This window comes from Triturus cristatus, chromosome 11, assembly GCF_964204655.1.
Source record: "Triturus cristatus chromosome 11, aTriCri1.1, whole genome shotgun sequence".
In the NCBI taxonomy this organism is placed as follows: Eukaryota; Metazoa; Chordata; class Amphibia; order Caudata; family Salamandridae; genus Triturus; species Triturus cristatus.
Genome location: NC_140594.1, coordinates 169,392,138 through 169,418,559, shown reverse-complemented (window position 1 = coordinate 169,418,559; position 26,422 = coordinate 169,392,138). Strand labels below are relative to the sequence as shown.

General features: G+C 45.9%; 1 protein-coding gene across 2 annotated transcripts in view; it reads left to right on the top strand.

Annotated features, from left to right (window-relative positions):
* The window catches only part of LOC146783838 (P2X purinoceptor 7-like), a 300,654-nt gene extending 274,625 nt beyond the window's left edge, over positions 1-26,029 (top strand). For both annotated transcript variants that reach the window (XM_085636125.1, XM_085636124.1), the window contains one exon: positions 19,252-26,029. In XM_085636125.1, the coding sequence (XP_085492251.1) occupies positions 19,252-19,704 (453 nt within the window). In that variant the 3' untranslated portion in view covers positions 19,705-26,029. The remainder of the gene's footprint in view (positions 1-19,251) is intronic.
* Positions 26,030-26,422: the final 393 nt, after the last annotated feature.

The following is a 26,422-nucleotide window of genomic DNA, read 5'->3' as shown; positions in this document are numbered from 1 at the left end:
CAAGGGTGCAAGGCATGTGCACTGTCTCTTTAAATAGTACAAGAAGAAGAAATCATTGGGTCACATTACAAACCCACTTTTGGACACTGTATAAATTGAGTTTGCAATTCTCTTACCGACTGAAAAGCCGTTGCCAAAATCACCCTGACAGATGGGTATTTATTCCACTGTAGCGGAACATGAAGGAGTCATGTGTGCTGCTTGGAATTCTGGTTGCAAGCTTAGTTATTATGCATGTGACATCACACACTACCAGTACATTGAGTGAATGGGTGCTTTTCCTATGTTTATAAATGAATTCATTTGCAGAGGGGGACATATAGCATTATTTGTGCCATCAACACAGCCAATTACATTGGGAAACTGGCCTACCCGGCAAAACAAGAATTTGGTCTGTTGCAAATATTGGGGCGTATTTGGAAAACATATATTGGTTCACTTTGCTAACCAGAAAGCTGTGAAAAAACCTGGATAATGCACCATGTGACACTTCCCCGGCCACTGCTATTTCTCCCTGGTAACTGCCGGAAACTTTGGTGGGATTGCATTGCTTCCAACTGTTTGGGTTTGTAGCTGAGGTTGTAACTCGGCAATTAGTTCCAGAATTACTTCACTACTGAGTCTGTACTTCTCATATAGCTTCTCTTCAGTCTGTTAAAAAAAGTGACCCTCACCTTAAATATCCTCTCCTGTCTCCTCCTCCTCCTCTGCCTACCAGTCCAAATCCTCATCTTCCTCACCAAGACTTACAGAGCAGCCATTTTGGGTGACTTTTTATAGTTTACACATGGTTACCATCTGATACAAAGTGATGGTAATTTCATTTACTGAATGGCCATTTTGTGACTATTCACTATCAGAAAATCCTTTGTACATAGGGTTAGCATTTCACAATTTCGTGTTTTCCTATTTAGGATTTCCCAAAATGCGATTTCTACATAATGGAAATCGTGTTTTGCACCACCAAAAATACCTTTGTACGTATTGAAATGTCATTTTGCATGTCCTAATGGCCTGAAATTGCAAATCACACCATTTAAAAAAAAAAGCTTTATTTATAGTTTTATCACTTATTTAACAACATGAGCAAGAGCGTTCCCGGTCATCAGCATCAGTTAAAAAGAAGCAAATACTGTTATGTAGATACATATCATGTATACAAAGATAGGAACAACCCATCTTAGCACCAGGGTAACAGCTCGGTTCATACTGTCATAGATGCGCATCTCCTCACCCATATATGGCAACTATCTTCACTGAGAATAAAGTATACAAATGCCGCAGCTATGTTAAGGATTACACACAATTGGAGCCAGTCATCAAACATTGTTTAAGGTTGATTGTACACCACAATCAAGCTACCCAACCCCAGTGGGCACTATGCCTGGCTACAGCTGTGATGTGGAGACTCGCTGTCTGGATGCAATGTAAGTTCTGAAAAGGCCCCAGATGTCTCTGGGACGAGATGAGGAGGGCACTGTAGTGGAATATGCCCCACTCTTGGTGTTGCATGAGGCCAAGCTACCCAACCAGCACTGTAATGTGGGAACTGTCCTGCGGCCCCAGTGGATAGCCACCTCCCTCTTGGCCAACAAGAAACTTAGAGCCACAAACTTCCGAATTTTTTGGGGAAAGTTCACCACATAGCTCAGTAGCGCAATTTCTGGTGTAGGAACAAGGGCCAAATTTATCATTTCTCCTAGTGTCTTGTGTACAGCCTGCCAGTATGGTTGCAAGAATGGACAGGTCCATGCGAGGTGTGTGAAGTTAGCATGAGGGGCTGCACATTTGCGGCAGGAGTGGGGTCTGGACTTATCAATTCTGTGGACTCTGGCAGGTGTGATGTATATTCTGCGCAGAAAGTTAAAGTGTAGCAGCTTGTGACGGCTGTTTAGAGAGACCTCTTTCATGACTGCGCAGCATGTAGCCCATTGGTCGTCCATGATCGGGCTGTCAAGGTCGCCCTCCCAGTCCCTGCAGATCTTGTCGTCGTTGACCGGGATAATCCCTGTGCATGCTTTGTATAGTTTAGATATGAGGTGAACTCCCTGATCGCTTTCAATAACCAGGGACAGTGGCGCGAAAGAGTCCGGCTCAAGAGGGAAACCAGGTACCGTGGCGCGTATAGCCGAGTGAATACGACCCAGCACAAAACTATCCATGAAAGTGGCGTTAGTGAAGCGGGTGCCGCCTCTCACCGAAAAAGGCATGCCCGTCTGGGAACAAGTTCCCTATTTTTGTAATAATGAATTTAGCCAAGGTGCGCTGTACAAGCCTTTCACCCGTAATTGGTAGCGGTAGAGCGGAAGAGTACAGGGTGGCAGTGTTGGTGACTCGCTGAAGCTTCTCACAGGCCCAGCTTGTTGTGGAAACTGTCTGTATATCTTTTGGGTAAGCCCTTGGGCAGAACCGTGGGTAATCGCTCGGGAAGAACTAGGTCAGATTATGGTAGAAGAAACAGGATCCTAGCGTCCGGGTGATACCAAGCATGTGCATAGCTGCATTGAGCTACCAAATAATACAAATGTAGATCCAGCACCCCGTATCCTAACCTATCATAAGGAAGAGTGAGCACCTGCCAGCGAACCCGGACCTGATTGCCCCCCCATACTAATCGAATCAGATGCGATCTGAGCGTCAAGAAAAAACTGTTCGGAAGGGGTATAGGGCTATTGTTTGTTTTTAAAAACATTTTTATTGCCATTTTGTAATTGACGGTAATCGATACATTACAACAATAATCAATGGTGCATACACAGTGTGTTAAGGTATTACATATGAGATGACTACCCTCCGCGGTAATCAGCAAGTTTTGTCTCTCCCTCCTTGACAACATAGCTGCATAAAGTTATATTACACATCACGTTATCCTCACCTCGGTCCTTTATTCTCTAACGTCTGATAATGATTCCTCACGTGGGGGCTCGCAGATGTTACCCCGAAAAGCATTCAATTTTCCCCATATCAGAGTCCATTTTTTGGGGCATCCCCTGTGAACATAGACTGATTTCTCCGTTATCATTGCATTGTCCATGTCACAACACCATTGGCGATGGTTAGGATTCCGTCTCGATCCCCAGTGCTGAACTATTTTCCGCTTTGCTAATACCATATCCAATGTCGCCCAGTTTTGAGCCGTATGATTGAGGTCTGAAGGCTCCCAAATGTTAAGGACACATCTCTTTGGTTCCGGCGGAACTGGAACTCCAGTAACCTGCAAAATCGTGTGCTGAACCGCCTTCCAGCATGGTGTGATTTCCGGGCAGTGCCAGTGTGTGTGAAAAAATTTAAGGGGGATGGGAGCACACTGCTACCTCCCAGCACAGTTCGCCCCTTTGCATCCTGGTACATGCAGTTCAATTTAAATGTTTACTTGAAATTTTGCAGTGTGTCTCACCAAAGTTGGTGCAGGTTAGTGCTGTTAATCTCTAGACACATGTGTTTCTGGATTTCATCCTTCTTCAGTAGAGATAAAACAAAATTCTTCTGGGGTTTGCTGAGAAAGCTGCCACAATCCTCAGGTCTCTGTACCTCTCCCTGGCGCACAGGTGCCTCCCATGAGCTCGTCAGCCCAGTGGCTCAAGGGAACCTTTTTGAAACAGAAGGGGGATGGGAGCACACTGCTACCTCCCAGCACAGTTCGCCCCTTTACATCCTGGTACATGCAGTTCAATTTAGCGAGTGTTTTGGCTTCTGCATTTATCAAGGAAATCGGCCTGTAAGACGTGCATTCCTGAGGCGGTTTGCCTGGCTTGTGTATTGCCACTTCCCCCTTCTTCAAACTGTCCTCGTACATGTTAAGCAGATGTGGTATGAGTTGAGCTGCTGCTTTCATATAGAATTCTACCAGTATACCGTTGGGTCCTAGGGCCTTCCCCCTATGTAATGTACCTAGTGCTAGCGCGAGTTTGTCCTGAGTCAGATCTGCATCCAGTGCTTGAGTGTCAGTGTGGGCATCTGTATGTCCTTTAGGAAGGCTAGATTGTCTTCTATTGTGGTTGTGGCCGTGGGTCTGTACACCCTCTCGTACTGGGCCGCCAATGTATCCACTATTTGCTGAAGGTCCGTAGTTGTAATCCCAGTCTCTAATCTAAGTTGTGCCACCCATTGGCTAGCCCTTTCTCGTCTATCTAGCCATGCTAGGAGCTTCCCTGCTTTATCACCTACTTCGTAAATAGTGTGCTGTGTGTTGGTGAGTTTAGTTTTCGCCTCCTCCCATGCATAAGTCCTGTATTCTTGTTGGGCCAAATTCAACTTGTGTGCCGTAGTATCATTGGTGTCTATGGCATGGTCAGCCTCTGTCTGGGATATCCCCTGATTCAAAGTCTCAATCTGCTGTCGTTGGACCAGTTTGTCTTGTAACTAAGGAGATTACGTGGCCCCGTAATACAGTTTTTTTATGCTTCCCACAGAGTCATCGGGGATGAAACTGAGTGTTTGTTTTCCATGATGTATTGCTCTGTGGCTGTAATTAGACCTTTCCCAATCTTTCGGTTTTTAAGGTGTATTTTCGCTCCTGTGGGTGCCTGGCTCGCCAGACCTCAATGAGACCTATGGGGTCAATAAACTCTACTAGTTTAAGGTTTACACTACTGGGGTCCCTTGGGGGTTTTCTATCTATGGATGCGTCAATCGTAGCGTTTAAGTCGCCCCCACAATGAGTTCACCCTGCGGGAGTGATAACAGAAATTGTCCCAGGGCCGGGAAGGCCGTCTGGTGCAGCGTCGGTGGGATATAGACTGATACTAAGGTATATGATCGTCCCTCCCATTGAGATGATATCGCTGCAAATCGTCCTTGTTCATCCGATCAGGACCCAGTCATTATCAGTGGGAAGCGTTTATTGACCAGAATCCCTACCCCCGAGAACCCGAGGTGAATTCAGAGTGCTCTACCATTTTAAAGCCCCATCTATCCAGGGCCTTACAAGCCAATCCCACCAAATGATATTCCTGTACCAGTGCTACTGCCGGGCCTTTGCGTTTAATGTATTGGAAGACCAGCCTCCCTTTTATCTTGTCACCCACACCATTTACATTCCATGACATCACAGTGAAAGGAAGGTGTAACCTAGTAGAGGTCGATGACTGGGTGGTCGAAACGTCAGTCAGTGTGTTAATTTGTGTTGTGTGTGGCATCGTCTGTGTTGGAGCGAGGACCGCCCTGTGACATGCACTCCGTGTTGTCACCATGTATGTCGTCAATTACCTCACCATATATCTGTAACGAAGCAAACAACCCATTTAACAGTCCCCTACACTCCACCCCCCTCCGTGCCTCCCTGCACGGCGGATTTAGAACTACCCGCCACCCCAACTCAGCAGAGTGCTTATCTCCCAGAACGTTGTACTTGCGTGAGGGGGAGAGCCATTCAGCGATCCCTTAAGTCATCCCTTTTAATTTTTAGTCTATAGCGGCTACTGTTCACACCAAAATGTCACTGCTACAACAGCCAGGGTCTCTGATGGCACCATGTGGTATGTCCATTTCAATCTTTGTCCGTGGACTTCCTGCGGCAAATTGCCGTTTAGTCGGGTATCCAATTCCATGCCTCTGGGTTTGCCCCCTACACAGTTCGAAAGTCCGTTAAGCGCAACATCAATCTGAGTTCTCATCTGCGTTCTGTTGCGCCCTCCTGATGTTTCCAGCTCCCTCATTCCTGACGACGCCGATGTCATGGGTTGGTGCTTCTGTTTCTGTCCCTGGCTTCTTGGACCCGTGGCCGGGCGCCATCCCTCCAGCCAGTCGTGGGCTTCCTCAGGTGTCATGAAGATCCAGGTTTTCCCTTCTGCCTCTACCCTCAGTTTCGCAGGGAACAACATTGCATACTTAAGTTCTCGGTTGCACAGTTCTTTCGTGACGTCCAGAAAGTTACGACGCTGCCTGGTCGCTGCTGCCATGTAGTCTGGATAGAAGGTTACAGTGCAGTTTTCAACACGTATCAGCGGGGCCTGCAGAATCGTGTCTCGATCTCTGAAGTTGAACATGTGTGCTAGTATGGGCCTGGGAGGGGGGCCCCCGGCCGAGGTCTGCCCCCAGGCACTCGGTGGGCCGTTTTCCACCGAGAAGAAGCTGGACCGCCCACACAGCTGGAGTTGAGTTTTGATAAGGTCTTCTACGAATAGATCCAGGGCCGATCCCCCCACGCTCTCTGGCACACCGACCAGGCGGACATTGTTGCGCCTCGAGTGACCTTCCTGATCATCAAGCTTGTCCGCCATTTGCTTATTCGACATTTCTAATTTTCCCACCTGTTGTCTCAAGGCCGCCGTGTCTGTGGAGAGAGCTGTTTTGGTAGTTTCCACCTCCGCTATTCTTGTGAGACATCGGCACGCAATAGTGTAATGTCTGTGGAGATCGTGCCAATAGACATTTGTACCTGGTGTAGGGTGGTCATTATATCCTGCAGGGCGACCTCCTGTGGGCCATCTCCGCGTTCTGCGGCTGTCGCTGGTTGGTCCTGTTGATCTTTGTGGTATGCATATTTTTCCAGCTTGTTGCTTTGCACGGTGCGCTGGCCCCAGCCTCTCATGGTGTTCGGTTCGCCGGACGGGTCAGCAGACCACTCGGAGCGGGGGAGAACTATAGTCACCGCTGCCTGCTTGCGGGAGTATCGTCCACACGCGGCCTTTCGGTTTTCCTGTCTCCTGCCGTCACGTCTTTAAGAGCGGATGTTGTCACGCGGGGGGTCACCCCAGCCCTAGTGTATCCTCAGTGCTGCCTCGTCGTGTCCACCCGGGACCTTCCGTTGACTGCACACCACACCGAGAGTCTATGAGGCCCCTCCGCTGTCGAAAGAGCCCCCTGGGCCGCCGCCGGTTAATAAGGCAATTATTTGTCCCCCGTAGGTGCTGCGGAGGCCCAGACCCCCTCACTTCAACTCGTAACTGGAACTGAGGGCAGGTCTGCACACCCCATCGGCAGAGTATGTGTGGCCACAATGTAGGACTGCCAGAGGATGGCCTTAGGAGGCAGGAGAGTCTATGGTGCAGAGAGAATGGGGTCAAGCTGCCTCGGTTGCACCAACCTTAAAGATGTAATCGCTGCAGCTCCAGCACAAGTAGGTCTCTCTCCGTTACAGGCCCGTACTGCAACTTCTGCTCCAGATGTCTGATATTCAGAGTCCGTTCCTTATGTGCGTGGTAGGCAGTCCGGAGCACTGCAGTGGTATGAGGGCCTTCTGCAGGCTGCCCCGGCACCCCCTGCCCTCGCCGATAACCTTTTTTTTGTTTATGGCTTAATTGCCAAAGTACGTACCGGCCTGCGTCACAGTGCACCTTTCTTTTGCCTGTCGCCCCTCCCCCACCCCCGGGCTCACCCGGTGAGGGTGGCGCTCGATTGACTCTTTGCTGGGGTGGTTGCACCGGCGGCCCACACGCCGCGTTGTGAGTCTTGTCACCAGAGGCTGTCTGCGCTATCCGGGTCTCTCCTCCATCCGCGGGGATTCGGGCCGGTTTCACTTTCACCCCGTTCAGTGCTCGATTCACATGAGACCCCGACTGTCTTTCAGGTCGCAGCCCGTGACTCCGCCTCATGGTCCCAATCTCCATCAGTCGCTCACACGGAGTCTGGACTTTACGAATCTATGCCTCGGCTGCTCCGGTGTCACACCTATCGTTTTGGTGCAGTTTCGCCGCCGGATCAATGACCGGATGAATGGGGAAAACGTCGTGAATCGCGGAGCTCTCTTAGGCTGCGCCCATTTTCGGTGGCTGCTAGCCACGCTCCCCGGAATATTGTTGAAAAGGTATAAAAATTTGGGGAGGACAATCATCTTAATGATGGCCCCCCTGCCAGCAATGGACAGTGGTAACCTCACCCATCTGTCAATTTGTGTCTCGAGGGAGGGTGCTGATTGCTTGCCCATAATTGAGGCAGACAATCTGGTCAGTGTCTAAGTGGATGTGAACGCCTAAATATTTAACGGAATCAGCGCACCACTCCAGGGGGAATTCACACTCCCAAGGAGTTGTGCTGGATGTCAAGGGGAAAATCACGGACTTATGCCAGTTGATACCAAGCCCTGAATATTGTCCAAAGCGAAGTATCTCTCTGATGAGGGGTTCCAGGTTGACCTGAGGCTCCCTAATATAGAGGATAGTATCATCAGCAGAAAACGAGACAAGGAGGGGGCCCGTGTTGAATTGTAGCCCTCTCTGTAAATGTTTTTCTTGGAAATGTCTAATTAAGGGGTCCATGGCGAGGATAAACAATAAGGGCGATAACGGGCAGCCCTGTCATGTACCGCGATGTAAACAGAAGGGCCGGGAGAGCGTGCCATTTAACCGAAGCCACGCCGTTGGGCGACAATATAGTAGCGCAGTAGTGGCCATGAAACCCATAGGCATTCCCATGCGGCGCATGACTGACAAGAAAAAGGGCCACTCTAAGGAGTCGAATGCCTTCTCCATGTCAAGCAGAATTGCGGCCGCTGATACAGCCGGATTTATTCTGTGGAGAACGGAAAAGAGAGTTCTGAGATTTAGCGATGTGGAGCGGTGGGGAACAAAGCCCGATTGAGCTGGCGAGGTAATGAATTCCATCAATTGAGACAGACGCACGGCTATGACTTTGGCCAGTATTTTATAATCTAGATTTAATAGCGACAGAGGTCTGTACGATTCACATAACTGCGGGTCTTTGTTCGGTTTGGTGAGAAGAATTATGACAGCCTCGCAAAGAGTAGGGGGTTAAATTTGTTTCTCAAGGCCTCTGCTTATACCTCGACGAGTTGCGGCTCCAAGAGATCTTTATAGGTTTTATAGAAGTCTCCTGTGAATCCATCCAACCCAGGGGCAGAGGATGACCGAAGGGTGTCAATGGCCCGAGGACATCATTTTCAGAGACAGGCTCTGCTAAGAAATCTTGTATGTTCTTCTCAAGATACACTAACAATTTCAGACAAACAGGATTCTTGGACGGAGGGATGTCTCCCTGTTTTGGAAGTGTATAGGGGTTTACAATAAGCCAGGAATTCGTCACGGATTTCCGAGGTGTCGGAGAGCATCTGATTTGTGGAAGATCGTATTTCAGTGACGTAGGCTTTGCTGTATGGGGGTCAAAGCATCGGGGCTAAGACCCGTCATGGCCTTTCCCCCTCTCAGTCACGCCTAGCATTTTGGTATTTGCCCACAAAGAGTATCTCACAATCCGCTGTGTCCCTATATTCTGTGAGAAGGGCCAAGCTTCTCCCCTCTGTATCTGGTTCGCAAGCTTGCATCTGAGCATTGTCCAAGTCTGCCAGATCGCGTTCTAATTGAGATAGTGTGGTGCGCAGGTCCCTGAGTACTCCAGCATGTTTAGCAATACATACACCCCATATGTATGCCGTGAACCCTTTCCACAGCATCGCCCAAGTGTCTATTCAGCCAGTGTTGATGGGAAAGTAGTCTTCAATTGCCTCGCGTATTTCATTGTGAAACAGGTCATCATCAAAGGCGCGACTAGGGAAGCGCCATTGTCTCTCAAACCCTTCTGGGTGGAGGACCTTGAGAAGGAGTAAGACAGGAGAATGGTCTGAGTACGTTCTCTGGAGTGTAGTGATAGAGTGATACCAGCTGGAGACGCCCGGGGAGAGCAGCCAGTAATCAATCCTAGTACTTGTGTTGTGGTGACCTGTATAATGAGTGTATTAGGTGAGGGAGGGGTTGCGCGAGCGCCAGATGTCTAGTAGTGGGAGTTACTCGCGTAGGGCCAGGAGAGCACAGCATGCGCGGGGTTTGGAATCTGAGGAGGTAGAGGTACTATCCAGGGTCAGATCAGGGAGTAAGATGAAGTCACCACCCTCTAGGAAGTATAAGGGGCCTAATTTTATGAGCTGAGACAGCAAGGAATGAAAGAATTCCGGAGAGTCGGTGTTTGGACCGTACACGCACACCAGTCCCAATAACAATGGTGTATCTGCCCTTGCCGTCATTTACAACCGTAAATATCTATGCGCACCCCAGCTTGAGGCAAATTGGGCAGAGTCAGATGTGGGCAAGTGCGTCTCATGTAGAAAGGCAATGTCAACTTTATTTCGTAGCAAATAGAGGCCTTAATGACAATCGTAAGAAAAAGCATGTGATACACTAACGTTCCATGACATCAGGGACAGGCCCGAGGGACCTACCATGCTACCTAGCTTGGCCATTCAATGATCTTGGCATGGAAGACAAATGTATCTAGCAGCGATTCAATGTAGACCGTGACAGTAAACAAACATATGAACAACCAAACATGTCAATGCAATAGCAATTGCCCCCCACCCCATCCCCTGCGCAGCCTCACTACTAAACAAACAAGGCATATCCAAAGGAGACAAAGATACCTAGAGTACCAATCGACTTAACAAGGAAGTGAAAGAAAAACCCGGTGAGGTACATCTGTGTAACAAAAAACAAAACCACGGTGTACGCTAATGGAGGGTGACAATGCCACGCCAGTCAACCAGCTAAGTGAAGCATTTAGTGATGAAGAGTATTATCCCAAAATTCTCATGAACCAATGGAGAAGCAACAGCAGAAATAGACCAGCCAGATCCATGTTATATGTTATGTTATGTTATGTTATGTTATTATTTTTTTTTGTATAGCGCAACGGTTACTCAAAAAGAGAATCCCCGTCATGCCTGAACTGCCCGCTGGGACTGTCTCAACGAGATTCTCGAAGGGAAGGGTCTTCTGTTTAGGGTCAAGAGACCGAGCGGCAAAATGACAGTCCTGGAGTAAACCACAATCTGAAGACCGGGTCTGGCGTGCGTCAGTCCATGGAATGAAACCCAAAATAGGAAGGGTGTAGCTCCGGAGTCGCCACCTAAAGTGCTAGCAATTCGGACTATCTTTGTGAAGAATCTGCCAAATGTGGGTTGCAGTGAGAACCCAAGGGGGCAAACGTGCGAATCCACCGCTCAATAGCTGAAATAATGCAAAAACAACAGTTGGACAGAATGCAGAACAACGTCATACATTCTCCCCAGTACAGAGATCTGGGCCTAAATCCATCGTTTTTTTGCTCACCATTTGAAACCCCGAAACCGGTCATAGGATGCTTGTTTCCGGTCCAGGGTGGACCTGGCTTGGCAGTTCGGGCTGGACTGTTCCCATGAGGCACAGGGTCAAGACTGATTTGCATATGGCCAGGTCTAAACTGGGGTGGCATGGTGAGCAAAAGAATGATGGATTTAACCCAGATCTCTTGACTGGGGGTGAATGTTTTGATTTGTTTTGCATTCCGTCCATCAATTGTGTGTCTTTTGCTTTCTCGCACTAAGTGCACCAGGTATGCCCAGACGTGGGTCCTGGGCTCACTGTTCCACTGAAATCAAGCTATCCTGACTGAAGAGGGGTGAAACCCCGAAACCGGTACGAGGATGCTTGTTTCCGGTCCAGGGTGGACCTGGCTTGGCAGTTAGGGCTGGACTGTTCCCATGAGGCACAGGGTCAAGACTGAGTTGCATATGGCCAGGTCTAAACTGGGGTGGCATGGTGAGCAAAAGAATGATGGATTTAACCTAGATCTCTTGACTGGGGGTGAATATTTTGATTTGTTCTGCATTCCGTCCATCAATTGTGTGTCTTTTGCAGTAGCTGAAATAATGGCAGGCACCAAAGGCAGATGCAGCTGCTGTGCGGGCCCCGCAGGAGAGAGCAGTGTGACAGCAGGTAGTAGATATGTGTTGTGAGGGGGGGCCCCTTTCAGGCGCGATGCATGCTCCATCTGCAAAGCAAAGTTGCGGCAGCCATAGTGTAGGCCAGTCCAGTTGTGAGGTTTTCAGCCGCACTGGAGGCCAGGTGGAAATGTCCGCGTGCCAGATGGGCCGCGCAATAGTGCCCGTGTGAGGGGGAGGTGACGGGGCGCGGGCCACAATGTAACCCCAGCCGATCTTCCACCGTGAGCCAGCGAGGGACCCGGTGGTCGACTCTCAGGCATGCCCGCGGGCCCTGTACCCGCAGGGCCCAAAAAGATAGAAAGGGGCTTACAACTCGGCCAGCGGACAGCAAGATGGGGCCACGGTCCGGACTCGGCAGAGATCAGGTGCAGGTAGAGCAGCACAAATTCAGGCTCTGCGCCCGGCGCACTCACCAGAAACACGTTCTCTCCGTCTTGTCCAGTCTCGGTTCCTGGGCTGCCTCTCTTCCTATGGACGCCAGATGGTGCAAGCCGCGGCCGCCGCCATTACGCAGCCCGTACACCTCTCGCCTCATATCGAAACGCCCCTCAGCGACGGCAACATTTCGCATGCAGGCAGGACCTCCGGGCACAGCAAACGTTCAGGGATCGACCGGAGATGGGTTTATGGCGATCAGCCCCGCTTTCATGGGGGATATTAGCAACATAGCTAGAAAGGCTGGCGGAGCTTCAATGCCGTGCGGCCATCTTGGTCCGCGGCTTGGCTACGCCCCTCACACCATTAGGCAATGCAAAATGCGTTTGTACATATGGGCCACATTTCTCTGTCTGTTTCTTGAATATAATTATCAGAAAGTGGTACGACCTACTCCAGGTTGCCCCCTCTCCCCATACCACTTTTGGTTTATACCATGCAAATGACATAGATTAAAAAGTGGTATTTCACTTTATGCCCGTTTGATTATTTCAATTTCAGCTGCTCAGAATTTATTAATTCGTACAAAATGAACTTATAACATTTTTTACTGTTTTGCTCCTCATTTTGGTATTATTCATTTGGGAACATATTGTTACTTTGATATGATAACTTTTTCGCGAATTGTGATTTAAAATAGGCTACAGTTGTAATGATAGTTAGTTGAAAAACCTTATTTTGCCTTGCTGAGATAGTCTCGATAGAATAATTTGGGTTTAATTGCTTTAATGTTTTGTTGGGGGGTTAATGTTTTAAAAAAAATTGTTTTCCAACTCATAAATGGTAAAGTGTAAACTAAACTATGAAATAAATAAAACATCTCAAAAGTGCACCGGTATCATTAGTTACAAAATACAAAATTCTCGGTTGGACTGACATCCCCACTCACCCTTTGCTGAAAAAAATGCTGTTCACACGGCAGCCAGGTGCAAGATAATAGCAGCTGTTCACGCTCTACCTTGCCTTCTGGTTTGCAACCAGAGCTTTCCTACATTATGTGAGGTTTGTATCTTGTTAATGCATTTGGAAAATACATGGACATGGGCCTGAATCCGGGCCAGGAAAAAATGCAGCTTTTAATTCTATGTGAAACTAATCACTCCCATTTTGCAAAGAGACATTCAGGTTGGGGCATGATAAACCTAAGAATTGGATCAGTGGAAAAAGTGCAAAGTTTTCCTTTAGATGCCCTTGGAACTGTAAGCGTGAAATGAATGGCGCCTCCATTTGTTGGTAGTATCCAGAGGTGGGAATATCTTGACTGAATATTTAGCAGAGTTGGCTCATAAGTTGTCTTATTGGCATTTGTGGTAGCGCATATTCTGCTCTTGGTAGGGCCTCGAGGCGCCTTTAGCAGTCTGGTGTGTGTCCGCGTGCTTCCATGGTTACCACTGGAGATAAGTATCTGATTAGGCTTATGATGATGTTGTGGTTACTGAGCCGGAGGGTTTCATCAAGTGTTTAGCTAAGTAACACAAAAATTACATTTCTCTATGCATGTGTGTATGTGTTTGTTAGTGGGCTTGTGAGTGATTGAGAGTGAATGAGATTGAGTGAAAGTGTGTTTGTGAGTGTGTTTTAAGGTCCATGAGAGTGAAAGTGAGAATCGGATTTTGAGAGTGTGTATGAAGAAGTGAGTGTGTTCGAGTAAGTGAGTGGAGTAGGAGTGTGTTAAAACGAGTGATTGATTGGAAGTTGTGAGAGGAAGTGGAAGTGAGTCCGGGGGTGTAGCTTTCAGTGGTGTAGTTGGTGAAGTGGCAACAGGGACCAAAGACAGTAAGAATGTGTAAGTGTGGTAGTGAATGAGAACTAGTGAGTGGGAATGTGAATGAGTAAGTAAGAAAATGTGAGTTAGAGTGAATGTCATATCCAGTGCTTAAAATGAGATGGGGCTTTCCGGTGATCAGCTCTGGCACTTAATTCTCAACACCGGCACTAATGAAAGTATACCACATGGTGGCGCTGTCTAATTTTGATATGCGCATAACAACAGTATTTAATAATTCATCATCCATTAAAAATGACAATTCAGACTATTCCACGCCATTCTTATGGCTTTGGATGGCTTGGAATAGTCTGAATTGTCACATTTGTAGGCCAGTAATTGTGGTGCTACATTTATTGGCAGTGCCGGAAGGGTCGATGGGTGGTGCACACTGGAGTGGCTTCCTGAGAAGGGCCCTGGCCATTCCTTTAAAAAAAAATATATATATCAAGCACTGGTCATATCTACAAATATATGGCACTACCCCGCTCTCTCCCTAGTGCTAGTGCACAAGTAGTCTGCCAAGCGCCATGCACACACTTGTGCGCCATAGTGCAAAGGTGTCTGCGTGAGTCTAACTTAGGTTTTGTACTAGGAGGGTGCCCTTCAAATACTAAATACTATGCTTTAACTAACGTTAAAACTTGTCATGCTTCGGATGTGTGTTGTACAGTGCAGCACACTTTCAAGGTAGGAAAAGTTAGGAGAAATAAAAGCTTTGCACTGCTTTGTGTTTCTTTCAGGCAACTTTCCAGCGCAAAACCAGTTTTGTGCTGTAAAGTAAATAAAACAATATTTTGCGCTGGTTTGCTGCACTTTTGTGCCGCAAACCCACTGCAGCATGTTTGTTATTCTTAGTCTAAATGTCAGGGAACTCGGTATGAGGGAGACCAATTTTGAAACAAATGGAGTGAACTTCTGGTCAGTACTGCAGCCCACCACTTTCAAAGATCACAAGCCGTCACTGGTTTACGCATCTGGTAGGTAAATGTAAATGTCCAGTATTTGTAAAAGCGCACAGCTACCTCCGGAGAGGTGTCCCGGCGCTGGGGGCCGTTAGGAAGATTGAGCAAGCTATTGCCCAGAGTCACATGGGGCTGGGCTGATCTGCCACCAGGGATCAAGCCATGAGCCCGAGGATCCGGAGGCAGTTGCCATGGCCGCTGCGCCACACCCCTTCCACACTGCCACACCTCTTACATAGCGGGTGGATGTAAATTATTTGCACCTCTCTCGCTCTGCCAAGTCCCTCTCTTTCTAGGTACTCCATCTTAAATGCATGGCAGGGTTCTCTAAAATTGGTCCTGGAGGGCCGAATGCATGCCATATGTTTACATATCCCCATTTAGATACATGTAGTTATCTTAAAATCTGGCATGGATCCAGCCCTCCAGGATCAATTTTTGGAAAACCGTGGTTTAGGGGATTAAGACACATGCAGGATGTGATGAATCTAAGTTCACACCATGTGGTGAGCAGATGGAGTATTTCTAGATAGGTAACAATCACTATGTATTTACATAACTCATAATTAATGGCAATAGGTTGGTTGCACATCTTCCTCTGGGAATGATGATTAATTTAATTTCCTAATTTATATTATGCTATGATAAATTTCTGTGCTGGGAGTAGCAAACCAGCATTTCATTAAAGCAAACATGGCTCATTTTGACGTTTAGCCTCCAGCTACTGTGGCCAGATCATCAGCAGGTTTACAACAGGCTAACACCAAGGCTGCAGTATTATCATCATGAGAGGTTTCCATCCTCCATCTAAATCTTTGATGAAGTTGGATGAAGGTCGTGGTGCCCTTCTAATACCAGATATGTTGCACCATTGTCTTTGGTTTACTTGCGTTTTACAACAGGCCAGGACATGTCTAGCTCTGGATTCATGTCTGTGAGTAGAACACTGCTGGATGTGTCAGAGTGTTGGGCAATGACCCAGCAGATCTCTTCCCTTGGTTCCTGTGCATATTTCTCACCTGTGTACGAGACATGGAGAGTTGGACTCCATCCTGTCTCAGTAGAAAGCTGGAGATTCCCTGCCATCCTCCGAAAGGTGCGGTTGCCTTTCTTGTAACCGTCAAGACTTCTAAATTCTGTTCTCTTTGAGGCCAATACCTTTAGAACACTGGCAGACCACAATAGCTGCACTTGACCATGTCTAATCTGCAGAAGATCCTGGTGGTGACCAGTATGATCCGGTCAGATGCAGCCACCAGGGATTGAAAATACTGTTCCCTGTAATTTACTGCCTCTGATAAGTATGCCTGCCAATGCGAAGATAACCAGGTGATTTGTTTTGTTAGCCTGCTTTGCTATGTTATGTTGTGTGATCTCTCATGGTCCCAGAATCTTTCAGAATCGTGGTGCCCCTTACAGTCTCATTCACCGGAGTCAGCGTGGTCTGTTAACACAGGACTGTGTTTTATGTTGTTTAGCAATGGGTGATGTTGGAGAGTGGTTGGCAAGGTGTTAGGCTAAATAAAACTATTGTTTAATGATGGGTTATATATATTTAGGGCTGCTGGTTTTATAGTCTTTATTTATTTGACATTTCCATCTGTATTTAGTCATATATATTTTTTCTCAAATTTTATCGGTGTTAAATCATATTTATTGTGAGTTTTGTGAAAAAATGAACCTGAAACTAGTATATGTTCAAATGTATTCAATCTATAAATGTATACTTCAACTTGGATGCCTGGCACATTTCAATAATGTGAACACCCATTGATTTTAAATCAATACGCTGGTATGAAAACATGCACATTTTAGTATCAATCTTATGCACAACCTTGTTTAAACCTCGTTACTAACATTTCTCGTTGCTAAAATTTCTCTCATTAAAAAAAAAAAAGTAAACTCCTTTATTTATCAATCCGCACAGCTATTGGCCTGGCAGTTGTGGCTGATTGCATATAAAATCACTCAAAAACAAATTAATCTGTACGGAAAAAGGGAACCTTAATTATATTGCAAATAGCCAGCTGTATCATGTTATGCATCTGTGAGGAGAATTGTAGGTATTAATGTATGTGTTGATAGAGCACAAAACTAGCTGGAAAGCATTGGAGCACTGAACAAAAATAGACAGAGGGCAGGGATCCATTCCAAGATGTTAGAGAGTGTGGGATAGGTCAGATCCAATTGACAGCGAGTGTATGCCGAAGGACATGGACATTTGTTTCCTTTTATTGGGGTTAACTGTTATCTGTTTCCTGGTTTCAGGTGGATTTTAAGTTTCAAGACGTCTTTGTGTATTATGATGTAATTCAAAATGTATGTGAGTGTGGTGTATACGTTAATTTCTTTAGCATTGTCTGCGCATTGAGCCCTCAAAGCTCCCTGGGGTGGAGATGGGGGTCGACTTGCTTAATTTACATGAGATGAGGAGGCGGGCCCTTGAGAAACAGGCTTGTGTGCATGTGATCATGGGCACGCCTCGAGGTTCAGAATTTGCAGACACTCTCGGAACTGGGAGCTGGAGGAATAAGTGTAGTATTCTCATGTATGTCATAGTAGAATGTAAGGTATGTCATATTAGAACGTTAGGCTAGATTGGGAGAATGTGAGGAGAGCGTACACGGAGCCGGGGAGGACGGTTGATTTGCCGCTGGCTCCTGTTGGTGGTTGTTTAAGCTGTCTTTCTTCCTGCATTAAATCTTCACATCGGATCCACATTGTCTGCCTCGTTACTACAATAAGCATGGAATCCAGGAGACAGTCAGGGGCCTGGCTCCCAGGTGTCATTGTCTGAGTCTGAGAGGACTTGAGGGTCACTCGTTGACTTGAGAAATCCTCAGGTACCTCAAGAGGGAGCAGACAAGCCATTGACTGACCAGGGGTGCAAGTGAGCGATTGAAGGAACTGCATGCAGCCCACTACATGATAGGCTGAACAAGGGATGACTCGAGAAAGGTGCCAGGTGGTGATTTGAGCCGGGAGTGACTTGGGAGACCAGGACCTAAAGAGTGCTAACGGGGCTCATGGGAGATTGGAGATGATCCCCAGGAGACGAAGAGTGTTTGCTTGCCCTATCCTGAGGGCGCACTGTGGAGCTTGGAGATACAGGGGCATTTACAAAACCACAAAATGTGTAAATAAATAATGGATTTTTTATAGCACACATACTTCCTAATGTCTAAAGGGATGAATCCACAATTGCAGTTAACTCGCTGCGCGCTGTGGTGGCCGCAGCATGATCAAGGCAGCAGGACCCATGCTCCCAATGTTCCCCGCTGCAGTGGCAAGGAAGTGATTGGTAGGGCCTCGCCCACTGATTTGGTCCTGGGCAGCACAGACAGGCACTGGGGAACAGAACTGAGAAGGGGGTAGGAAGTGCTTGTGGGCATTCATGGCTCACCCAGCTAAAAGCATCAGCCAGTGGGATGTGGATGTGGTGGGGGCAGGTCTATGGGTTAAGCAGCTTCCTTGTCAGTTAATCTCTCATGCTAGGCATAGTGAGTGATGGCTTCGGCCACTCCCCACTGCACCAAAATAGTTACCAATTGCAGTTTCACTGGGAAACTCCTAACTCTTATCCACCACAAGTTCATTTAATCTCATTCCATGGTGCATATTCTTGAAATTATTCATCAAACAAGTGTGTATCTCTGAATCCACACAGTTGCAACACACAGGGTACCAGCATGTAGGTGAAATGTACATTTTAGCTCATTTATTTTGCATAATTTGAAATAGAAAGAGTTCATGGATATACTAAAGGGCTCAGTTATCTACACATAGAAGCAACTCTCCTATAATTGGACAACATTTCAAAGACTACTCTCATTTCTTGATTTTGCCGTTTTGTATAGCGCATGCATGGCCAAATAGACATTAGAGCACTTTACAAATCAAGCAAAAATTAGAGCATGCAACATTGAAAAGCAAAACAGTGTAGAGATTCCCAGAAGCCATGTGTACCACAGAGGGAGTTACAAACAACAAAGAAAACTTAAATAAAATATGTATATTAAGGTGAGAGAAATAATAACATCGAAACGGCAAATTAACAAGATCTGGCTAAAATATAAGGTGCTCAGCATTTAAAGGAATATAGGCCATAGTTTACAGCTTTGGAGCACAAAGACCCTCATCAGAGTCATGAGCTGGAGAAACCTCTTCTGGAATCCTTAGGAATTTTAAGTAATCTAACAACCCTGCACTTTCTATGTTCTTCCTTATGATTGTCAATGTTATCATTTTAATCCTGCGTGTTGAATTGCCTTTTTAACTGCGTTCTACAGTTTCTATTTTATTTGTATGGTTATTCAACTTTTGAGAAGAAAAGGCTGCCACTGTATAAAAATACAAGGACTGTACAGCTCTGAAGGGTTTAACAAAGCTAATGCAAGCATACATTTTGTGCACATCTAATCTTTGTAATATTTCAGTTGCAGAGGAAAAGCAGTAATATGAGAGATGTTCAACTGCCGGTACTGGTTTCTCAAAATCCAGAGGAATTGCCGCTGCTCAACCGGTCAGAAAAAAGCGACCCCAAAAGCGTGCCCTGGTGTGTCTGCGGCAGGTGCCAGCGTATGGAAAAAAGGAGGGAGCAGCTGTGTTGTCGAAAGAGCCACGGCCCATGCGTCACCACTGCCCCGCACTTTGTACGTCTCGTCCTGTCCAGGCCAACGCTGGAGTTCATTTTACTCTACAAAGAGCCTTTATTGGACTTGCACAGCGCCGACATCAGCGACAAGTTGCGGCACTGTGCGTATGAGCAGTACATCCACTGGCGGTTTGGTTCCGACGAGGTTGAGACTTATGCTGTAATACCAAGCTGCTGCAAACAGACAATTCGTGAGATGTATCCAAGCAAAGATAGAACATACACCGGTTTTTAGAAATTTTTACTTTAAAGTGCGTCGGTAGACCCACAGCCTACAAAATCCATCACTTCTAGATTGTGCTACTACTGAATATATTTGTGTTTTTTCACTAAAGTTATTGCTCCTCATTTTTAATAGCCTTACAGAAATAATAAGATCAGGATAAAATATTTCTGTCTTTGGGCCTTGTGTAGAGATTGGTGGTGAAGAGCATTTACGAAAAAGTGCCAGATATCCCATCCACATTATTTACAGGGCTGTTGACTTCAGTGCACTCTTAATATAGTAGATGCAACAGCTCTACTTTTTGTCAGATGTTCCTCATCCATCCAGTTCTAAATAAGAATGTGTTTTATATTGCAAAACGTTTTTAACTCGGTTCTTGAGGAGGCGTTGCCCCAATGAACTTGGAGAATTGATGTTGGGTACCATCTTTCGCCTCCCGCTGTGCTTCACTACTTCCTGGGTGCTGATGCTGAACTGACCAATCACGTTGTGACCCACAACTACTCAGTAAGTAGGCAGAGAATGTGAGAGGAAGATGCCCATAGGCCAACCATTTCTTTTTGTTTTTTGGCAAGTTAGGTTGAGCTAGGTGGCACACAAAGTTTCCATTGCTCTTTCTGTACTCTTTCTCGACTTCCTTGTCCTAGCAGGTTTTTACAAGAAGCACCACTGCAACTCTGGGTATAACCTGCCATGATCCTTATGGTGGGGAGTGGTAGGGTGTATGCCATCAGTCATTTATTTGGGCTGCTTTGTTTGTAAATAGTTTTATTTTTCAACTGTTTTGCTTTTTACCTTGACACATAGCCTATAACTTCTCTACCCAACCCATATTGCCGAAGCACATGGTTAACAAGCTGTGGTATGACTTTTTAGTCTTTTGTATTATAACCTGTTTTTACATCTTTAAATATTGTAAAGCGCTATTGTGCACTTGTAAGTTGGAGCAGATTTCTACTCCAAATAAAATAACCATGAGGACTACACTGTATATATTAGATATATCTTGATCTATCACGCCATTCCCGGACCCCACAAAATTCACCTACATTAACTTCCATGCAGTGCGCAAACCCTGTTACATATTATAAATCTGCCTAACGAGAGATGCTGACCTTTGTTTTCTGTTAACCTGTGATTGTAACCAACTCCCTGAAAGTGAGGCTATTGTGGAAGGAGGACATTCTGTCTAGCATGGGTGCTAAATGTAAATGGCATACATCAGATTGTAGCTTTTATTAATATGAAGAGGGTGACTCCTTTATAGTTTAAATCTTTGTTATTATTATTCAAACGTTACACATACACCGATCTACAACCACGGGCTGGTAGGGAGGTATAATCGGTGAGATATTATTGTATTGTATATATAAATATAAATAGCTTGTGCTGGTTGAGTGGAGAAAGCTTCGGCTCATCCCCGCCCACTCAGAGTTAGCCCTCTAGCTTTCACCCTCCCTCGTGCCTATAAAATTTATGCTGCAACGGATGCGCAGCGGACACGTGCAGCTGGCGCGCCAAAGGCAAGCACGTCTGCCCCTGACCGTGGCCAGATGCCAGGACTCCTGGCCAGACAAGGTGTTATTCAAGGGGAGATTTGTTAAGCTTGAAACCTTTGTCCTCGGGGATTGCCCTCCCGGTCCAAGTCGGTAAACTGCTGCTAGCTGAGAATCTTTCCTTGGCAGTAGATAGTGATTCTGCTCAGGCACGATCAGAGGCTCCTTCAGGCTTGAAGACGGTCTTACTAAATACTAGAACCCTCACCAAACATAGCCTCAAGGTTTTTACTCTGCTACAAGAATCAGAGGTGGACATCCTAGCACTCTCAGAAACCTGGCTGGATGAATCATCAGCGCCAGATTTAGTGGCTTCCCTCCCCCCTGAGTTCACCGTTTGGACTTGTAACCGCCAAGGCAATAAAAGAGGTGGAGGGGTTGCGCTGTTTAGTCGTAGGACTCATGTTTCGGAGAAAATAGTGGAGGAAAGTCTGGATGGGGCTGAAGTTTTGGGAATTAACCTTGGACTAACTTCTCTCTGCTTGATAGTGATAGTTGTGTATCACCCTCCCCGACCCTCACCCCTATTCAATGATTTGTTTTTTGAAGTAATGAGCGATCTCCGGACTAGATACCAACATATTTTGGTCCTCGGAGATTTCAACTATCATTGGGACCTGACACCGAGAGAAGGTGCGGCTTGTAAGTTCGATGATGCCATGATTACTTTAGGCCTACAGCACATGAGAAGGGTCATACCTTAGATCGCATTTGGACTACGTCTGCGGCCCATCTTCAGGCTGATTGCACTCCTTGCAGCTGGTCCGATCATTTTCTGGTTAGTTTCCTCCTCCCGATTGATAGCCGCCTCAAGCAGGCGCCAGTGGGGTGGAAGTCATTTCAGAATTAGAGTAAACTAGAGGCTGCCGCCCTAGAAGACGCCCTGAGTAGGACGTCAGCTCCTAGGCCCTGGTCCTTTGACCCAGATTTAGAACTTGCAGTACTCTCATTCCGGCTGAAGACAGCCATTGATGAAGTAATTCCTATCCGGAGGACTAAGATCTCGCATAGTTCTACTAGGGTTCCACGGTATACAAGTGAGCTTAGAGAGGAAAAACAAGTTCTCCGTCAGGCTCAACGCCTAGGGCGGAAATCTCTTGCTCCAGGTGACAAGGAGATATTTAAATCTAAACTAACCCACTATAAGTCCTCTCTTATTAAAACTAAATCAGCCTATTATGAAGCCAGGATTAGTGAGGCAAGCGACACGCAAAAAGAGACATTTACTATACTCAAGGAACTGAGTAGGCTGTCCAAACAAAAACCGATCACTAATCAAGCTGAATATGACAAAATCCAGAATTTCTTTTTAACTAAAGTTGAAGACATCATCCTGGCCATTAAGAATACACATATTGGCACCTGCCCACAATCAGCTGAGGAAGAGTCCCCCGATTCCCTGAATGCCCCCTTTTCTCAGTTCCCGGTTCTTGAACCAGAGGATCTGGCTCGTATAGTGGCTAAGGTGAAATCCGGGTCTCCTGAAGACCTCTGCCATCCTAAGGTGTTCAAAATGATCATCCCTCTGGTTGAGGCTGAGGTACTGTCTGTCCTGAATTCATCTTTGATTTCAGGAAAGGTTCCTCAGAAGTTTAAGGAAGCAATAGTACTTCCACTGCTGAAGAAAGCAGTGGTGATGCTTTCAGTCCTGGACGATCTACGACATGCAGCAGACAAAAAGATCCATTCAGCTCTAATTCCACTCGATCTCTCAGCCGCCTTTGATACGGTGAATCATGGGCGGTTACTCACTCGTATGCAGCGGTTGGGAGTTACAGGGATAGCCCTCCAGTGGCGCACGTCCTTTCTGGAAGATCGCCAACAGAAAGTCCAGTTGGGTGACCTTGTGTCTAAATAGGGCACTCTGCATTGGGGGGTTCCGCAGGGTTCGGCATTGTCCCCCCTGCTTTTCAACATCTATCTCCAACCCCTGATTGAGGCCCTGGATAAGTTAGACTGCCAGGTGTTTAATTACGTGGACGATACCCAACTAATAGTTCACATTGATCACACCTGTGACTCACAACGGAATGTTCAGAACATTCTTAGGTACACCATGAACTGGATGACCTTGAATTCTTTAAAAGTGAACTCAGATAAGACCGAAGTCTTGGTACTCCTTCCAGACTCTTCCCCTTGGTCCAGCTTGTTTTGGCCTCAAGAGCTTGGCACTACTCCTATGCCAGTGCCGACCGTGAAAAGTCTAGGTATCAAACTAGACACCGGACTGACCATGAAGAACCAGGTTTCCACTGTGGTGGGAAGCTGTATCGGATTACTGCGTCAGCTCCGAAAATTATCCGTACTTTTGTCATCTACCACCATGCAGGCGGTGGTAACTGCTTTAGTATTGTCTTGCCTAGACTATGGTAATGCAGTTTATATTGGCCTCCCTGCATCACTCTTGAGGAAACTACAGGTGGTCATGAATGATGCGGCAAGGTTGATATTTAAGCTGCCCCGAAAAACGCGTGCTGCTCCCTTGCTGTGTCATTTGCACTGGCTACCTATTAAACAAAGGGTAAGCTTCAAGGGCCTGTGCATTGCACACAAGCCCCTGTTTGGTGAAGCCCTCAAATACATCAAAGATCGTTTGAAGCCCTATGTTCCGGGCCGTCATCTTCGTTCCTCGCAGGCCAGTTTTCTTACCTGCCCCCGTTTCAGAATGACGACGCTTGGTCGACGAGCCTTCTCGGTCTTTGTACCTCAGATGTGGAACAAGCTCTCAGAGGGTTTGCGTAGGGACGCAAAACTACTCCCATTTCGGAGGAGGCTCAAGACCATGTTATTTCTGGAGGCTTTTGCTTAGGCTTATTAGGATTAGGCTAACTTAGCGTTGCTGCTATGTTAGATCTGTCGTCTATGAGGCAGCGCTTAGAGACCTTTGGTGATTAGCGCTATACAAATGAGAACAAACATAAACATAAATCAAAACCCCAACTCCCCTCCCTCAAGGATTCTTTTATCACTATAAATTTGCAAGTGAATACCTTGGCATCCGTCACCGAGCCCACACAGAACAACTAAATAGCGGCAGTGCTCGCTTCTCAGCATTGTGGGGTGGTGTCAGCATAGATGCCATTTAGAGGTCACAAGGGGTTGTAGCTGTGACCCCTGGCTTGCCCCTTGTGACTCATAGAACTGCCTTTGTGAACCCGGGCCTCAGAGGTGGCAAAATCAGTGCCAGAAACACAGGGACAGCTCATCCTTAAGGTCATGGGGCTCCACTTTCTTTGTTTTCAGTCAGTTTTTTTATCGGGCTAATAGTGAATAATATATTGATCACTAGTAATGTAAGTTAAAATATGGAGCAGAATTAGCTGGATAATGACCCTATCTGGCAGCTGAGGTAAGTAAAAATGTTTTAAATGTATGTAGTGTGCATGCTTGCAGATGAGTGTGCTTATGTAAGAGGGAGTGTGTGTATGGGTGAATGTGTGTATGTGTAAGCATGTTGTGTGTGAGTCAAAGTAAAGGCCAGATGGCATGTAATGTCACTTCCGCTAGCCCTGGCATTTTGATGAATTAACGTCAATGGGTGTCGGGGGCTTGGCTATCAGTGGTGTAGCCAATGCAATCCACAGGCTCCTAGAGGTGGTGTGAGGGTCCAACTACAACAGCCCCTTGAGCCCTGGGAAGGCACCTATGTAACTGTGCTGGAATTCCAAAGGTCAATGAGCATTTAAGAGGACTTTTAAATGTATTTTTATCTCGGGGTATTTGCTGTACGTTCAAAGACAAAGGTCAAATGTAATTCTAGTATTCTGACAAATTGTTGCTTAATATTTTAACTTGGTAACTGGTGTTTACTTTTCTTTCGCTTACTGCAAAGTGTAAAGTTAACTTTGTGAACATCTTGCCAGGATGAAAGGAAAGGCTGTAAGAAAATGATAGTGATTTGCAAGCACAAATGAGGTAACGTAATGTTCTGGCTTAAGTTAGCTTGACTGCTGATGCCATATAATGTTTTTTTATACGCAAGGGTTAAAAGCCCTGTTTTGTATTAACCTGTTGCCTTGTACTAGATATTTTTCTCTTCCACTGTAGATGCTGTAACTTTCCAGAAGCCTTTTGTTAGCTAGTGAACAGGCATTTGTAATGTATTAGACAACAGTAGTGAGGTTATCACCGGGAGGAGAGGAGATGGTAGGAAATGTGACTTGCAGGAAGAACTGTCTGAACTGCAAGATGTGGACGATGTATCATTTCAAGGACGTGATTCTGTAGTCCATTGTAAAGACGTGAGAAACTAGGGAGTGTACCTGCTCGAAGAGTTTGCTAAAATCTGACCAGGCATTAGGAACGGGGGAATGTATCAATAGTTGCAATTATGTCTTAGCAGATTTATATTGGTGTGTGTTTGTAGAGCAGGATAGGATTCTTCTTCTTTTCAGGAGAGACCCTTTAAGCCCTTTCCTTTCGCACCCAGAGATGTCTGCTGATTTATACCGGAGGATACTTTCCAGCTTTGCAAATTATCTATTGCTAAGTGCAAAGGCTACATGCCTTTGCATTTTTAGTCTCTCATAAGAACTCTTCATTTGGGAGAAATTTCCATTCTTGTGCCTAAATACGATTAATCAAGATTAGGGAATTCCTTTATTTACAACAATTGCTGTATTTTTTTAATTGTAATAGTCACTAATGTGGTATTTTACCTTGTTTTGAAATACTGACTAATGGATTATTTATCTGTAATGATGATGATTAAATATTAATACTTAATTAATAAACACATACATTTGTATTCATTTGTTAATAAAACCCTTTAACTTGCATCAACTCTCTCTATTGATTCTTGTGAAGCCCCTAATGAACTTCACTGTTCATGGTAATTTATGTAAATTAATTGCTAATCTTCAGTTTACCTTGTCGGTGAACAAAGGTCCATAAGACCAATGAGGGGTACAATTTAATAGTTACACTCAAATCCTGAGATACAAGAATCCTCACTCTGGCAATGTCCTTTTCTTCTAACACACAACAACATTTAAATACCTATATATAAACTGTACAAATATTCACAAATAAACAGGAAAGCACAAATTAAGCACGTGTTTTATGTTTTTGTGATTGAAACAAAGATTTTAATAGGCTCAAAACAATCAAGAATATTTACTTGATATGCGCAAATGACAAATATTTGTCGGATTTCCACACATTGTCATTTG